Source organism: Leuresthes tenuis, unplaced genomic scaffold (genome assembly GCF_036924035.1).
Source record: "Leuresthes tenuis unplaced genomic scaffold, fLeuTen1.0.hap1 SCAF_4, whole genome shotgun sequence".
Lineage (NCBI taxonomy): Eukaryota > Metazoa > Chordata > Actinopteri > Atheriniformes > Atherinopsidae > Leuresthes > Leuresthes tenuis.
Window position 1 is genome coordinate 4668624 of NW_027325358.1, and position 17948 is coordinate 4686571.

Here is a 17948-nt window from a genome sequence, read left to right on the forward strand (position 1 = left end):
CTGTAGACATATCTGCCTCTTAAAGCCTAAAAAGGCTTTTTTATTCTTATTTATTGCGAGCAAATGGCTGGTATTCTTCTCAAGAATGATCTGTATCATCGATTAGTAAATGGGTTTATGCTAGAATAGTGTCATAAAAACAGCTGGAGCCTAACTGTAGGCAGCTGCGGCTTCCATGGAAGGATGTTTTTGTTTCTCCTGTTGACTTTTATTGAGCAGATATGTTGTGTGTAACACTCAACAGCTGAGATTTATTCTATCATTAATCATTTTAAGTAAATGTTAAACGCAAAAAAAAGCATACCAGGAATTAACTGCGACTCAATTCACTTGAAATGCAGATCAGGAGACCTGGCGAGTTGTTTTTTTACTCATTTTGGAGGGTGTGCAGACTCGTGTGTTGGTGTAGGAATGGTCCAGTTATTGATTTAGGTTCATTATTTAGTCATTTTACATATCAGACAGGATTAAAACCTCTATCCATAAACCATCCAAATGAATTACAAGTCCGAAGAGAAAAAGTTGTTCCTGCAAATCCCGAAATAACGCTCGATGACCTCCTCATTTCTTTTAAGTACCAACATCTTCCACTAACCAGCTCATCAACACCAGAGCTGTCATCTGAGCAGAAGCAGTTTAAGTAAAGCTCAACAGATTAGGTCTTGGAAGTCTAAAAAGGTAAAGCATCAACAGATGAACTGTCAACATGAGGAGTAAAGACGAGGCTAATCGTGAGCAAGACAGAAATACAACTGCTGACCTCGGTGGAAATATCAAGTTACCGAATGTTTGGTGCCACTAACTGAAGGAAACTGTTCGGTTTTACATGGCTCAGGGTTTCAGTCTCAGTCATGACAGTAGAATAAAATAGGATTATGATGTCATGACAGCAAAACAACTACAATGAGTATCCATGTGACTTATTAATGAAAAACGTCTTCATTCACACACCAGAACATCAGAGTGACCGTTTGAGGAAATATGGAAGTGCAGGTCAGATAAATGTTGATCACAAGTACATTAAAATCACTTTGCATCAAGACTTTTCTCCTCCTACTCGGCTACATAATGCCGTCACCGGATTAACATCCAAAGAAGTACGCTCTCCATTGCTGTTAAACTGATCAAACACGTCCAGGCTGCATGTGTCAACTAAACCAGCAACAACAGCTTCTCATCGACTTTACAGACGAGTTAGCAGCTCTGGGCACACAGCCATGATCCAGCTTGACAAGACAAATAACTTGTCGACACAAATCCGAACAGACAGGCACGATAAAGCTATTGAAAGTGATTGTTCTACCATGTGCGATATGTGGGTGGAGCAGAAAGAATCTGCTCTGAAAGACGTGCAGATCCTCCGTTTTCACCCTCGCTCGGATCCATTTTCTGCACTCTGGTTAAATCCTTTTCAGACTAACGCTACTTTCCCTTCATTTGACAGCAGCTAAGCGCTTCGGCATCATGTCAGAAGGAGCGTCCTGGTGCTTTCCCACAGCAGAAACACGAGCTAATGAAATTTATCTACCGTTTTTAAACCTGGCACAGGTCTGAGCAGCATGCAGTCCCATCAACAGATGGGCAAACACACTAATGATGGGTCTTAATTTGGCTCAAGATTCAGTTAACGGATCCTGACATTAAATAAATAAAGAGTGCCATCAACTCTTTCCTAGACCAAGCTTTTATTAATAGGCTCACTGTTTTCCCTAACAGATGATAAACGGTTTAATCTACAGCTGCACCGTGTTTCTCGGACATAAACAGGTGGCAGAAGGACGGCAAAGCACGGTGAAAGAGGAGAAGAAGAAGAAGTAAAGCTGACCATCAGCTACACTGATTCCCAAACCAGAAAAGTCTGAAATAACTAACCAAAAATCACAGTTACAACATTGTTGTATCTCCTCTGGCCTTTATGACAGCTTAAATTCCTTCACAAATTAAAACGATATTCTTCATCCGTCAGGCTCCAGCTTCCTCCTGCAGCAGCTGACGGAGCAGATTTGGAGGATGGATTCTTGTCATAGACCATTTTTCATCAAAAATTTGTTCTCAAATTGAGATCCGGCTCGTGTCGTTGAGCTCTTTGCTCTGTTTCCAGATGAATTATCACCCTGAAAAATGTCCTCAGCATCACCAAACCTCCTTTAGATTTAATGGAAGTGTTCAAAATGACATCAGCCCCATTTCATCAGATGGTGGAAATTAGCTTGTTTTCTTCAGCCAGTCATCTTTCTATGTTTCATTGGACCAAACTAAAGTTCCAGCATCGTCTCCATGGTGATTCATCTCTGAACATCACTTCCATCCAACCATCTCTTCAGCCCACTGTGACCTGGTTTTCTTCTCTTTAGGTGTTAGTGGTGGTTTATATTTGACTTTTCTGGATGGAAATCCCATTTTCCTTCAGCTGGTTTCTTTCTCAAACATCGACTCCCGTTTCTGTCCATTTATTTTTTATTTAATTTGTTGTACATTATCTATTTTCAGACACTTTACTTTGAGTTCTTCTTTGGTCGAGCTGCATGTTTCCCTTTTACAACCTTCCCATTTTGTTAGTCTCCAAATTTAAGAGACAGCTGGAAACAAGCATCATCTTGTTAAATTACAGTTTTTTTTTCATTTCCACTGACAGCTCCCTTCTAGGGCCCATTTTTCCTGTCAATCAGTCAGGTGCAACAGCTTTTTAATCTCTGAAGAACTCACATTTGTGCAGACTCCCTTCTAGATATTAATGCAGATCTCAAAGGTTTTCCTTCTACTTCATATGGAAAAAAATGCTGTTAAATACACCAGTTTTCAACATTTTCACCAGTGGGTTGCAGCCTTTAACTGGATGGTAGCAGATAAAAGATCTTTGAACATGGACCGTATTTTTTTGGATGACACTGTGAGGAGCGTTAATATAAAGATTTAACACTTTAACGGACCAATTAAGCTGGTAATGTTGTGCATTTCATGTCTTAAAAGTAAGCAGATGCAGGAATTATTCCCTGATCTCTTCTCAGAACTGTTATAGTCATCAAGAAGCAGCTCACAGTGTTGGTAAATATGGTTCTGAAGCTGATGTGTTCAGGTATAAACCAGTGGACCGACAGCACGATGCTGGAAGAATCAAAAATGAAAAGATCAGAAGAAAACTGATGCTCACCTTCAAACCCAATCAAGTCAATCAATCCTTCAGAAATAAGACAAAGCTACTAAACATCATGTTTCAGAGGCGATTAAACAAACAGTTGTTATGTTCATCCGTAAACTTTCTAAACATCTGTGGAAAGAAAAGTCAGGACATGGGTCTTTATTTGGCTTTAGCCTGATGAAATGGTGGTTCCACCATTTTAGTGACTGAAATGTGGTGAAACTGGACAAAAAGTCCTGACAAGATAATTTATAATAACTTTCACTTTTATGAATAATCAGGTCAAAATGTGTTCAGCACAATGATTTCTATTCGTTTTACAATCAAAAACCATCCAAATTTTAGTTTTAATGCCAATTAGCGAATGCTAAAGCTACTAAAACTGGCCCGTGTGTGTTTGTGTGAGCAGCTGACCTTTTGCGTTGGAGCTCATGTTGGCGAGTCTGTCCTCGTAACGCTCGCTATCATCATTGACGGTTTTGTAGGCCTGGCAGAAAGAGACTCGTTATATCTATGTAACAGTATAAAATAACAACAGAAATACATCAGGACAAGACACTGGAAAGCTTTGAGAGCCAAACAGAGGGCATGTCTGTCCACACAATGACCGAGGATAAAGAACGCCGTGTCCGAGCCGTGGCGACGTCTGGGCTCCTGTCTGCCTTCACGCTGCTTGTTAACCGGCTCCCAGTTCAGCAGCATCACACTTCAACTTACTCTAAAGATTGCCACCAACTTGTAAACTTCAAGGCTCTCAGTGATACTCACATAGACGACTGCGGCAGTGAGGCCTCCTCCGCACAAAACAAAGTACGCCATGTTGGTGGAACCTCCGGGAACCCCGAAGGCCATGTGTCGCGCCGGAGCTACAGACGGAAACAAAAAGGTTTACAGCGTTAGTTTGGAAACCTGCACAGAAACTGGCCTGATAAAGAGAAAAAGGAATTGGATGCACGTTGTTTCATGTATCTTCGTTAACTTTGTGTTTAAAATGTGTGCAAATATCAAGTCGACAACATTTCAACTGTCAAAGTTCATCTTGACACGAGGAACAGAGCATTCTGACAGCGACAACATGTCTCCATCCTTTAATCCAGTTACACAACACGGGTCATTTGTAGCAGAGGAGATGGAAAGATTTAGCAGCAGCCAAGCTAAACACTAAACTGTCCCTTAAATCAAATCCGCACCACACAAACACGAAAACACTTCCTGTCTGACCATCTTAGATTCGCATCACATCAAATGGGCATGAATTCATGTGAAGGAGTTCTTAAACACCATGACAGAAGGTTATTCTGCTGTAAGCTTCTTAACGGGCTTTTGTTGTCCCGTTGCTGCACGGGAGGAAAGTGTCGGTAGAAAGATCTGCTGATGTTTAAAGGATTGTCAGTGGTGCATGCAGGAAGAGACCATAAATAAAGCCGCCCTGCATCCCGATGCCGCCGCAGCCTAATCTCTTCCTTATACACACCCAGTGCACGCACAAAGAGCCCATGCACGGACACAATTACAGCGGAGATGCCATCTTGGGCACCGTTTACGCCTCTGTGTCAGCAAATGCACGTGGAGGCCATTCGAACGGTGAGGACACATCCTGCAGCTTCACGTGTGCGTTCAGGCAAAATCACAACGTGTCACCTGAGAGCTCTCAGCATGTGAAGGAAAAGTGATGATTGTTGCATGTTATTACATACAATCACTGATTTAGGAGTATGTGGAAATATGTTAGGGATGTTAAAAAATAGGGAATGCCAGGAGTAAAAGAATAAAAGCACATATATTCACATTTATTAATGGCATTAATATTTGTTTTACTGTAACTGCTAAACTACTTTCTGTGCTTATTTTCTATAATATCATTGCTTTTTATCCCTTTATTTGTTCACATTCTACCGTTTTGCTTCGTCTTTTTCCTTCCACTTGTGAAATAAACCAAACTTCTTACTTGAAGCATAAAAGTTTTCATTATTTTTAGCAATGTTAATGTAATACAAGTGAAGATTTAGCGCCTCTGCTGTTTGTTTCTAGTCTCAAATGTATTCATGAACAGACTGAAGGATGTTTAAGAGGATAAAGAACAACGATGCACTTCATAAAGAGGAAACAAACCTTATTGGCTCACAGCAAAAGCAGGAAGATAAAGCAAAGACTAAATGACGGATTAGTATTGAAAGATAAAAAAAACAAAGCAGGAAAATCATTCAAAATAAAGAGAAACTAATTAGAAAATTGGAAAGAAAATTACATACAAGCTAAACTCATGTTATCTTATCTTATAATGTTTTATATTAACATGTATATCTTATTAGTTAGCTTTGAGTTAGCTTAAATTTTCAATCCAATGATGAAAATACAAATATATCTCAAATAATTAGCCACAAAGTACGTTTAATTTACTCCAAAAAGCCCTCAATCAATCTGACACTGAGCACATTTAAATGAAATTGCAAAAATAATACAATAAATAAACTAATTATTGTGTTAGTATGACCAAAAAACATGCATGCGATCGTGATTGTCTGAACAAAGTCATACAAAAACTGAGCTTCTCCACACTGGATTAACACAATATAATGCAGTTGGGGCTAAAAATCACTCCAGCATGTCTATTACAACCTAAACTCGACTGGGTCCAGGCTGTCCACACATGCTTCACCTTTTTGTAAAGACAGTGAAGCGCACGTGTATGTTAACACCCAATTAAACTGCTTTCATTCACATATTATTTACAGTGAATCTGTGGACCCAAATGGAAGCAGTTTGTCAATCATAAGGAAGTTAGACCCTAAAATCAGACCCGGTTTTAATGTTCATGAAGTTGTCTCGAAGAGGAAGTAAAACTGGGCCACAAACTCATTAGTTTGGTGTTCAGTTTGAGTTTGTATGCTTGCGAATGTTGCTCTGTCACAACATATTGTACTTCAAGGGTAGTTTCCTTTAGGTTATCCATAAAGTTTCTATTGAAAGAAGAGGCAGAGCCTGCAGAAGTGAGGGCTGGAGGAGAGTTGTGGTCGAGTTGTGTAACTGCACTCTCTAAAAAACAGCCAGTCTGAATAGAACCGTAAAGTAATGATTTAAAAAAGGAGCTGCTGTACCGTCTCTGTGTTAACTTGATCAAAGCACGTCACAAACATTTCATGATGACCTCAGGAGGTTGTGTCATCTCAGGGGAAAAAAGGACATATCATGGATCCTTTAAATCCCTGCCGCAGACATGTCGGTTTGGACTTAAATTAGAGGGCTTTGGAGGTGTTAAAAGGCAAAGTTTGGACATTTCCCACCTTTGTACTTAGCCAACTTGTTGCTCCTTGTACATTTTACAGACTTGTGCAACACTGTATTTGAGTTTATTGAAGCGCCACTAATGAATAAAACTTTAAAGAAAACAAAAACAAAGCTGAGGATTGAGCTGTGGTGGATGCTGAGCCAGTGTAGCGGTACATCCTCCCTCTAATACCCATGACACAGCAGCACCGAGCAGGGCCAAGGCCAAGTACTCCACAGGTTATTTATACAGGTAATCAGTTAATCCCTGTTGCCTGGCTGAAGCTGTAAAGATGGACACACGACAGGCAATGACAGACAAGACAGCTGCCATGATGGAAGTGACACATGTGGCAAAACGTGCACGCCTCTGTAGGAGGGCTCCTAAACTCCCACCACAGCAGCCATTTCTGCTCTCTTTTGGTGCACAGTAACCAAGCTTTCCAGCTACATTCTGGTTTGCAGGGTTTGTCGAAACTTTGCGGCTCACTCCTGAACAGGAAATTAAAGCAGAATCTTCCCCTCAGGCCGAATTCCACATGCTCAGATCCCAAAGTAAAGGCTGATCCGGGGAGGCATGCATGCGTGAAAAACACAAATGTTCTGAAAATACAAAGGGACAAAAGCCTAAAACCGCGCTCAAATGCCTGAACACAAGCTGAGATTTCAAACAAATGCATCAGAAAAACAGCTATTTGTGCTCAGACGAAGGTTGTTAACTTTAAATCTTATGTAAGAAAGATTTTGGACAGGATTCACAAACTCAGGATGGTTTATTCTCTTGTGGATTATAGATGAGAGGTTCAGGAACAATGTGTAACCATGACAAAGAAGAGCAGATTTTTTTTAATTTATTTCTGTACAAATACTGGCCTCCATGCAGAATTTGCAAAAAAAATCGTGCCCTTCATACAGATTTGCCATCAAAAGTAAAGTCAAACAGTGTGAATGTGATGTACTGCCCATACGTGAGAACTGTGTGTTCCCAAAGTAGGACACGCCTCCTGAGTCAGGCTGCCTGACAATCTGCAACTCGACCCTGTAAACTGGAAAATACCAACAAATCCGTCCTTGAGATTCCCCCTTTTTTTAAAAAACAAGCATTAAATGCATATTTTTGAAGGAACTACTGATATACAAATTAAACTTTGAATTTAATCACTTTTAGGAGCATCACATAAGATCCTGGCAAGGTACGAAGAGAAAAAAGAAATGTAGTGTCACAAATAACTCTATTAATGTAGATCAAGCTGGTTTACTTGATTTAACTGACGTCGCAACCCATCGTGGGGACCCACTCTCAGAAAGTCACAGTTAATAAGTCGACATACCGATCCTGGATGTCGGTGTCAGCACCCTCCGCGCCAGCGGCCCGACTCTCTGCATTGCCCGTCTGCAGAACATGTTTGCTCGGTTTTCAGCTGCAGCTGAAGAGGTGCGTGTGTCTCCAGTCGGTTTCAGAGGTGAATGACAAGATCGTTCAGCTGCTGGCCAATACTGATTGCAAAGAGCACACCCCCCATTGAAAGAAAGACGAAAACAATCATGAGCGCACTGGCGCGCCCCCTACAGGCGGCAATAAGACATTAAAGATGCTGAACATTCAGCTGATTTGTTGTAGATCATTTTAACAAAATCTTCCTGCACATTTATTATGAAATTCCTGAAATATTGTGCACGTTTTTAGCTACATTTTGCATCTGTAATATAATCCCCCATTCAGAGATCAGAGTGTGAGAGGATCAGACATCCCTCAGGCTGCCGTCCAAATGGATTACACCCCCAGCCGGCCGCATGGAAACAGTGAACTGCGGTTGCGTAACACAAACAGTGGCGCAGCGTTTTGTTTGGTCGCACTGATGTGCAGGAAAGCCTGAACTGGATGGACAGTCAGTGGCAGAGAGAGGCCCACAGGCCACATCCAGCCATCCATTAAACATTAAGTCTGACAAATTGCACGTATCTAACGATTTCAGATGATATGAAACACAATACTCCTACTGTGAAATATTTAGATAGATTTCAAATATTGACACAGGTCGTTTTTTTTCTCACTGAATATCTGCTCATAAGCCTGATGGAACATCTCACTAATCAGCAACAGAAAGAAATCAGCAACATGACGATTTAAAAAGAACAAAGTCAAAGTAAAGTGAGCTTCTGTTGTCATTCAGAACATACAGCAAGGAGTGCACAGCAGAATCAAACAAAGCAGAGTTAAACAGACAGAAATGGGCAACTTTTGTGGTTCCTGGAGTTTCTAAAAGCAAAATGGGAGGCACAGTTTTCAGTCGTCAGGCGCCTCTCTTGTGGAATCAGCTCTGAAGAGATTTTTATCTTCAACTTAACACTCAGGTCTGGTTTAAGGTCCTTTGAAACACTCCCTCAGGCAGAAGAAATATCCAACCAGCTCACAGAACTAAAACCCGACAGATTAAATCAACTCGTTGATGTTTTTTAACCAATTTTCACCAAAAGTGGGCCATCTGAAGGTTTATAACACCAATATAAAGACACAACGTAGCGGCTTGTAGCCATAAAACATACCAATAAAGTTGACATAAAACCAGGTTTATGTATCTGTATTGTGCACAAATCACATACATTTAAAGCAATAAAAGTTCATTAATATTCTGACAAACAGCTGTTCATTCTAAGCAATCAAAATAAAGAAAAGTTATAAGTATAATTGTTCAAATAAAATCTAATTGACTCCTCACAGCTGCAGAGTGAGTTGCTAACACTTTAAATCACATACGTTGTATTAACTAACCCTAAGAGAATGAATGAATGCACACTGGATTTTACCCTGTTTCCTCCTGATTTTACATCTTTTCCTCCATCTTCTTTGCTGACTTCATCCAGCTGTGATTGAGCGAGAGGCTGCGTCACACATCCTGATTCTAAATAACCAAAATAAATAAATGATGCTTACTTCCTCTCTAACAATGACCTGTGATAAATGTTGTTTTTGGTGTTTCCACGCCCTCCGCGGGGGCCGCATCCTACAGGTCCAAACTTCTTCAGCGGTCACGCACCGATCTTGTGCGTGATGGAAAAGTGCACCGCATGTGATTTTGTGTGTAATCGATGATTCAGAAGCCGTCACATGATGAACAGCTTTGTTTGTGCGTGAAGGAAGGGGAGAGCATTCAAATGTCACATTGGTGCAACATTCACCAGTTAAATAGTAGATGTCTCACTGTGAACTCAAAGAAAGTTCACAGCACTTTTGCACCGATCTGAATTAACATAAATGTTCAAAGTAAAGCAGAAACTATTATATTCTTATAATTAAAACTGCCTGTGAATACCATCTAAAGTAGGTGAGAGTAGGGATGAAATCCGTTATATCTTCGCAGAAATCCAATATTTTTGGTGAAACTTTGCTGCTTTTCTTATCTTAACAAGTGGTTTTGCTTAAATCTTTTAAACTGGGTCTCCAACTTCGTGACTTTTGGAAATCAAATCCTTTTTGACTCACTTAACGAGTCATTGTAATAGAAATTTCAACCAGAAGTGTGTGTTTCCCAACCTCACACGACCAACTCTGCATCTATACCCCCCAGTTTTAAATACAGATACAAAACAGGGTTCAGATGCTGTGAGAAAACGCTTTCAGGTGAGACTTTTTGCTGCATCAAAGGTTGTTTCAGCACAAGTTAACAGTCCAAGTGGGATCACTGTGGGGGGCACAGCTGGGTCCCAGTGAGACCACACATGCTGAAAACAAACACCATCACTCAACTCAATCTGATGTTTGTATTCACAGCATTTTAATCAGCAGATATGATAAACAATAAGATCATAAATATACACAGAAAATGTCCAAGTATCTCACATGTTAAGAGTATAAATATCAAAGTTCTCTGTGGGAGCGACGATTTCACAAGTAAAAGAAAAAAGTTGGGTCAAAAAATGAAGTTTAATTGTCTCAAACACACACTCTCACATTGATAAAAAGCTGAAAAGTCTCATTCTTCCATCTGTAAAAAGCCAACAGGTCTCTGCCTCTCTCAGCAGCAGCTCCATGGCTCTTTCACGCATCTCTTCTTGTTCAGGATCTTAAACGACCCGCTGTACGCCGGGGAACTCAGTGCCGAAAGTCTGTGCCTCTTTAGTGTGACACCAACAGTGGTGACGATGTCCTCCACTCCGTCCTGCTGATACAGCACCTCCCTGTCGCCTCCTCGCCCCTTCATGAGCTTCTTTGGCGGGTTCTTGGCAGACGTCTCAAAGAAAATCATGCCGTGGGCTTTGGAGAAGCTCATCGCCCGCTCCTGGCTCACCTGGCTGTCCGTCCTGCGGGGATCACGGAGGTCGCTCTTGTTCCCAATCAGGAATCTGGGGGGAGATGAGGAGGTGGAAAGCGAGGAATGAGACATAAATCCATCTTCTTTAAGCAGAAGTATCTACAGAGCTGATGCACTCACCTGGGTATCTCATGACCCACAGAGTTCTGCCGGCACTCCTCTATCCAAGCTGTCAGCCCATTAAAACTAGCCGGGCAGGTGACATCATAAACAAAGAGCACCGTGTGGACGTTTCGATAGTATTGTTGCACCATAGACTTCCGAAAGCGCTCCTGTCCTGCCGTGTCCCACAGCTGGAGCTGATTGTGAGGAGGGGAAATGGAAAAAGAAAGTCAAAGACTGACATGCTGAATTTTCTCGAAGGAAGGTGGCAAAGGCACAAATATGAAAAAGAGGAAATGAATGAGACAGAAAGCTCACAGAGGAAAAAATAACTTGTGTTGAAATCCCTCAAAACAGGAAGAATCGCACACATGGAGAACAACAGCGAAGTCATCTCTGAGAGGGAACAAATAAAAGAAAGAATCAGATTGAGCTGATCGTTGGAAGCTCCCATTTCTTTTCTTATCATTTCCATAAATAAGACAGAAAAGGAAGACAGAAAATGTTAATAAAATAAATACAAAATTACAGAGGAACAAACAAAAATCAGACAAAGAGAAGCAGTCTGTAAAGCCAAATGTCTGATGAATCCCGGACAAAAGCAGAGAGCAGGTGGAGACGTGAACCAACAAATACACGAACCGTGGTGCAGATCAGCAAAGTGAGGAACCATTAATAGACTCTGTTAAATGGATAAATATGACTTCGGCCTGGAGGATACGCCCTCCAAGGTGCCCTAACTTTCAGTCAATGCTTTGAAACAGCAGCTCCATCTTTGTATTAAACACCGTAAGTGTGGCTTTGCAAGGAATATCTTTGATTCAAAGTTACTTCACAGATTACTTTGGGTAAGAGGACTTGTGACTGAATCAGGAAACCCTGGGAGCGTCGATCGATTGGCTGGTAATCAGAACAACTTTGATCTATAATCTGTTAGATCTATAATCTTTTTGTAGTTCCAGTTCCAGTTCGGTCATGTAGATGCTGCAGTTTCAGAGAGTGAGTAAATATTATTCATGGCCGACGGTTTCTGTTGCTGTTGAATGTTCAATTAAAACTAAAAGGATCTTATATCCAATCACTGAATCAGTCTCATTCTACAGCCCAAAATATGCAATCAGTGCATAATTATTAGTTCTTAGACTCAAAATCCAGAAGCTTTGTGGACTTGACACCGATCTTTATTGTTCTTTTCTATGAGCATGGCCTTAAACCTCGTCTTTCTCAGGACTGAGAGGTGACTCGGCTTATTTGGGATGTAACCGTCTTCTGTGATTTGACTTTAACTTAGTAGATGTGATATTATTTTTCCAGCTGATCGGAATCTTTTTATGAAGTGACCCAACTGGCTTTAGGCTGTGATCGGTTAGCCTCTTGGAAAGCTTGAAACTTGCTAAAATACCTTTAATATCTTATTTTCATTAAAGAAAATGAGAAAAGTTCAGATGTCTGCAAATGCCCTCCCTTGGCCTTAATATTTGGGCTTGGGTTTCCCTTTTCTTTAGGGGTCAGTGAGTTGTGCTCATGCAGCACTTCGGATGAGGATTTGAGGAATGTTTGGTTGACTTTTGGACCGCTAATCCATCTCCAAAAGAAACGGGGGAGGATTTAGTCTGGATTAACAACCATGAGCATGTGTAAACACTGAAGATACTAATGATGAGCAACAGGACTGGAAAGAGCTGCTTTTCTACCCTCCTATTTGTTGCTTTTCAGTCTTATATTAATACAGACTCAGCTACACGTGGTACTGATATGAAAACAATCATTAGGCTCACTTCTCTTTTGGAGGCTTCTTTGTGGCATAAGTAGTGTAGTTCAACCATTTTAGACTGGATCCCTGTCTGGATCCACTAAAAACCTGAGCCTAAAATTGTAAGCAGTGTTGAAAAGGTTTTCAGCTCCATATTTTCCCATATGCTCAATAGTCTCCCAGTACATGTCAGAGAATAACTTCCCCACAGAATGAAGTTTCCACCATAATGTGTCACAGTAAGACTGATTTTCACGCTTGGTTTCCCTCCGACACGCACCAACTGAGACCTCATCGAAAATACGCATGAGCCTTTCCAAATCGTGTCCAATGAACTCAATCAGGCAGAGACAGAGCTCAAGAATCACAAGAACCAGTGAACACTAAAGTAAATGGGACAGCTGACCCTTCTGTTCTAATCAAAGCTTCCAGAAACCTTTTTGTCTTTGTGGTTCATTGTGTGTAAATTGGTGAGAGGAACAACATGATCTTAATCTACTTTAAGGTGAGTTTGACTCTGAAATCTTCCCGTTGGCACTGATATATTTGAGGTTTGACCTCAAGCTTTGGTGGACATAAACTTGAAGTTTAGGACCCTGGGATGTTGTTTAACCCTGTAATATCAGACACACACACACACACACACACTTTCACGTCTTGTAACAGAGCAGAAAACCTTTGGCATTATAAAAAAATAAATAAAACTCTCATTCCCCTCTGACAGACACTTCCTCTGTCATGTGGGCATTTCAAAACACTCAGGAAACACACAGACCAGCCAACACCCGCAGTTTTTTTGTTATATACATGAAAAGCAATAAAACAGAGTCCACGATCATCTTGATACAACTTGCCACAAGTTACAGCTGCACCCTGGAAAAGTCACATCAGAATGAAATGCGCTGAGGATCTCATAGAGAACAGGCCACTGAACTCAAGCCTCTCAGTGATTTACAGACTGCAAACACAAGCAGTTCTGCTGATTTTCTGCCATCCAGAGAATTTTCTGTCATTCAGTCTCAGACAAACAATTCTGTGTAAATCCAACAAAGCCGCTACAGTGTAGGCATCTAAGATTATTTAGTTGAGAGAAAGGACAAAAAAAAAGATATTTGTTGAAAACAAACTTTTAGAACCTTATCTAATAAGATAATTAATTTACTAAAAAATACACACATAAAAACCTAGAAAAATCTCACTTTGGTTCGTTTTCTTTTAAAAGCTGGTCAACAGTCACAGCTGTGCGTAAAAATGCAGCCTGTTTAGTCCCTTCTTGAGCACAAATTCCTGACTTGCGAGCTAATTATTTTCGCTTTTGAGTGATGCTAACAATTAACCTCTTACCTTAATTCTTTCTCCATCAATATCCACCATTCTCTCGCGGAAATCCACCCCGATGGTGGCCTCCACTCTGCTGGGGAACTCTCCGGCGCACAGTCGGTGCGTGAGGCAGGTTTTCCCCACCCCGGAGTCTCCAATCACAAGCACTTTATAAGTCCGACAGCGGGTTAACAGGGAGGATACACTCCCCAGCGAGCTGGAAAACTCAAGAGATGACTCCATCTACCTGTGGATTAACGGTGATAGCAAAGCGTAAAATACGCGCTTGGCCTCAGAGATCCAAACAAGCCTGAGAAGTTGTTGTTTTTTGGACAGTTGTTAGTGTCTGCGAGCTTTTAAGAAACGCTCCACAGCAAAGACCTGCGTGGGTGTAAAAGGAGGAGAAAGGGGCCGTTCCGTTCAGCAGTCCGTGTTTCATTTGACAGCACGGTGATGAGCGCGACCTGAGGGTGGAGAGCTCATCTCGCACATTTATTTCAAGGCTGATGACCCTGATTGATTGACTGCAAATGTGTCGTTACAACTTCCTACTTTTAAATAAAGCAAACAGACCTTTGGTCAACGTGTTAACATTTCCACGGACAGGGTACAGGTTATCTGGTGGAGTAGCAGCCCTGATAATGCAGCGACTTCGTCAGTGACACAAAGGAAACAGTTTGCCAGGACGATAAAAGTTCAACCTCTCACCTGCCTGAGGAACAGCGCGCTGCTGCTCCCTGCAGGTGGACCCGGACCCACACCGACACCTGGAGGCTCCGCTCTGCTGTTGGACCATGATTCAACTCGTTTTGTTCATTTGTTTTTACATGTATGTGCAGCTTCTGGATCCCAGCTGATATAATCCTCGGGGAATAATGTCTAATCATCTTTTACGATGTTCATTCAGTTTATGGTTTCCTTATTTTATTTTTTTAAATAACACATAGAAAACTTGAACATTCATCTAAAGTAGGAGAAAAAATCCACATTGAATCTCCTTGTAATTTGCAGTCTAAACAATGGAAATGAGTTCAAAGCTTAAAAAGCTGTTGACTGACAGGAAAAGAGCTGAAACACCTGAAAGGATAATAAAACTCCTTCAAGAAGGTAATTCAGCTGCGAAGCTGAACAGGTTGGTTGTTGCAGAAAGTACAAACAAAATGGGGAAAAGGGAAAATTACAGGTCGATCAAGGCAGAAACTCAGAGCAACGTGTCTGAAAAAATAGAAAATGAATAAATATGGAAACAAATATCGATGTTTGTGAGCGAAGTGTAAGAAACCAGATGAAGGAAAATGGGATTTCCATCCAGAAAAGCCAACTATAAACCATGAGTAACGCCTAAAGAGAAGAGAAGCAGCCGTGGACTGTGGATGGTTGGATGAAAGTGATTCAGAGATGAATCACCAAGGAGACGATGCTGGAACTTTAGTTTGGTGCAATGAGACAAAGAAAGATGACTGGCTGAAGAAAACAAGCTCATTTCCACCATCACTGATGATATGGGGCTGATGTAAAGGAACAGAGGAGATGGCAGGTGGACTCTGACATTTTGGATACTTTCGTCTCATTCCATCAGTCTAAAGGATGTTTGGTGACATTTTTCAGAGTGATGATGTATCTTTACACAGAGCAAAGAGCTCAATGACATGACCAGCAAACAGTCAGCTGCTGTAGAAGAAAGTTGGAGCCTGATTAATGAAGAATAGTTTTTATTAGTGAAGTCCTGCCAGAAAAGATAAAGGAGCTGAAACTAAGTCTTAACTCTGATTTTTCCCTCTTTTTGGTTCTCTTCAAGTTTTCTCCACAACTCGATACTGAAAAAAAAGACGCCAACAATAAGACTTTATTTCACTTTAAGGTACGTTTTGACCAAAATGTGAAGCTGTTGTTTTGTTTTACGTCGGAAAGGAAGAGGCAACCACACTTCGTACACACAAAGACTAAATCAGAGTATAAGAATGAGGCTCTTTGTACTGTTTGGGAACTTTACTGTAGTTTTTTGTATCTCGTAAAGTTTGGTATGTATAAAATAACACGTTTTCATTGTCTATGGTTACTGCTGCTGGCAGGAATGACCTCCTGCATCTCTCTGTGGTTGAAGGAGCCTCATGCTGGTAACACTGTTGTGTCAACACAGCGTTACGCACATGTTTACTCAATCTTAAGGGAGGATTTTGGAGTTGAATTACAGGCTCATGAGTGTATAAACTCATTTAGTTTCGCAGCTAAAACATCAACGCATCTTTAAAGTAACTTTATATGATTTAAACTGGATCTAAAATGCTATAAAAGGGATAAAAATGGTGTCGTAAACCTGGGCTGGACTTGCTTTCTGATCAAATAGGTGACAAAATGTACACCCTGAGTGATTACAGAAACCATTCTCATGATGTAAAATTGATGAGAAATCAGGTTTAATCCCTCTACTTTGATGGCATTTATTAAATGCATCTGATATAAAGTGGCTTCTTCCGTAAACCTCATCAGAAAAGCTCGGATTGACCTGAATCACAGCAGCTCGCCCTAAAAAAAACGAAAAAAAAAACAAAAAACCCAAATACACAAAAAGTAAAGTCTTTTTTCCTTTAGATTTTAATACAAAAATCCAGAGATATCATACATCACCATCTCAGATTTAATCTTTCACATTAGAACCCAAATTAGAGGAAAAAGGGGAAGATTACCAAAAATGTGAGAAACAGAAGTAAAATTGCGTCCAGATGTTGTCACAGCAGCAACAGGCTTTGATGCCGATTTCTCACCTTTTACAGGAGCCACTTTCATTGGAGGAGATCTCTCTGCAGGATGTGCTAAAGGCTCATTTGCACTTTTTTTTGTTGTTTTTTTTCCTTTTAAACATGCAGATAAAACCATGTCTAACAGCAACACAAAATGTGTCTCCGCCTGGAGTCTCGGGGACTTTTATCACCGCTCCACTGTGTGCAGGGAGGTGTCTACGTATTGCTTAGGTTAACCCATCTCTGTCAGAGCTAGAACAAAGAAAAGATAAGAGTAGCGGTGTATTGATACGGAGCACAACACACAATCTTTACAGTTTTATTTCTGTGCTACAAGGTGCTCCATAAGAACAGACAGGGGATTACATGTTCCCAAGTTGAACCTGGAACCGTGAGGGAAGCACATTCTGATCAAAAACTGTCCAGGTGTGAGGAGGCGGTCTCTGCTGCGGCCCTGCAGGGATCAGGCCTTTCCCACACCGAGCGTCGGCAGCTTCCTGGAGGGAGTTTTGCAGCAGATACAGGTGCACCTGTGCTCGCTGGATGTCCTCAGAAACTCGTCCTGCTAAGCTTCCTACAGATCAGAGATCAGATCCGCTCAGCCCCCCCGTCCCCAAGCGACAGCTGTGTCCTATTTTCATTTAAATTAGATTTTCTTTTAAAATGAGGGAACACAGTATGTGAGAGTCAAACTCGAATGGCTGCCGTCACCGTTATTGATCATCTTAGAGGAAACCAGCAGTCTGTGTGTCACAGTTTGTCGCCCCTGTTTCACAATGACTTTATTTTCATGTTCAGCATGGTTGTAGACTCTGTTAAAAAAGTAAAATGTTTGTTCTGTCATCTTCCGCTTCCCCCCCCCTCCCTCCCACCCGCCCGCCCAGTTACCCACAAATACTCACGCACTCAACACACACACACAGTCCTGAATTTCACCCACGAGGGAGAGAGCCAAGCCATGCCAGGTCAGACCTGATTAAGCTGAGCCCAACGACGAAACACAAATTTCCGCTTCCTGTGTCCGGCTCTACAAAATGGCTGCCAGGCGTACCGCAAGGCTCCGTGCTCGACCCAATTCCTTTTTGCATCCGCTGTTGTTCGGTCGCGCTCACATCTCGTTGGCCAGCTCCTCCGTTTCCGTGGAAACGTCTCCGTTTGCGATCTTGGTGTTCTCCTCGTATCCAGGGGGCATGAAAGCTAACGTGTAGGGGTAGAGCTTGTGACACTCGGCGCGGTACGACTCCACCTGCTCCTTGCAGTCGCCCAGGACGCCGCTCCGGAGACACTCCAGGACCTCCGTGCAGATCTGTCCG

The 17948-nt window shown here is 41.5% G+C and overlaps 3 protein-coding genes across 3 annotated transcripts in view; all 3 read right to left on the reverse strand.

Annotated features, from left to right (window-relative positions):
- Window positions 1–7943, reverse strand: part of mgarpb (mitochondria localized glutamic acid rich protein b) — an 18560-nt gene extending 10617 nt beyond the window's left edge. Inside the window, exons 1-3 of the mRNA XM_072383939.1 lie at window positions 7738–7943; window positions 3908–4005; window positions 3554–3626 (exon numbers count right to left, since the gene is read on the reverse strand). Of these exons, the coding sequence (XP_072240040.1) occupies window positions 3554–3626; window positions 3908–4005; window positions 7738–7810 (244 nt within the window). The 5' untranslated portion in view covers window positions 7811–7943. The remainder of the gene's footprint in view (window positions 1–3553; window positions 3627–3907; window positions 4006–7737) is intronic.
- A 2275-nt stretch (window positions 7944–10218) lies between these two features.
- Window positions 10219–14230, reverse strand: LOC140304950 (ras-related protein Rab-33B-like). The gene is made up of 3 exons (XM_072383739.1): window positions 13919–14230; window positions 10840–11018; window positions 10219–10750 (listed from the first exon to the last, which is right to left on the reverse strand). The coding sequence occupies exons 1-3, from the start codon at window positions 14135–14137 to the stop codon at window positions 10423–10425; spliced, it is 726 nt and encodes a 241-aa protein (XP_072239840.1). The 5' UTR covers window positions 14138–14230; the 3' UTR covers window positions 10219–10422.
- A 3361-nt stretch (window positions 14231–17591) lies between these two features.
- naa15b (N-alpha-acetyltransferase 15, NatA auxiliary subunit b) overlaps window positions 17592–17948 on the reverse strand; it is a 13015-nt gene continuing 12658 nt past the window's right edge. The window contains exon 20 of the mRNA XM_072384201.1: window positions 17592–17941. Within this exon, the coding sequence (XP_072240302.1) occupies window positions 17744–17941 (198 nt within the window). The 3' untranslated portion in view covers window positions 17592–17743. The remainder of the gene's footprint in view (window positions 17942–17948) is intronic.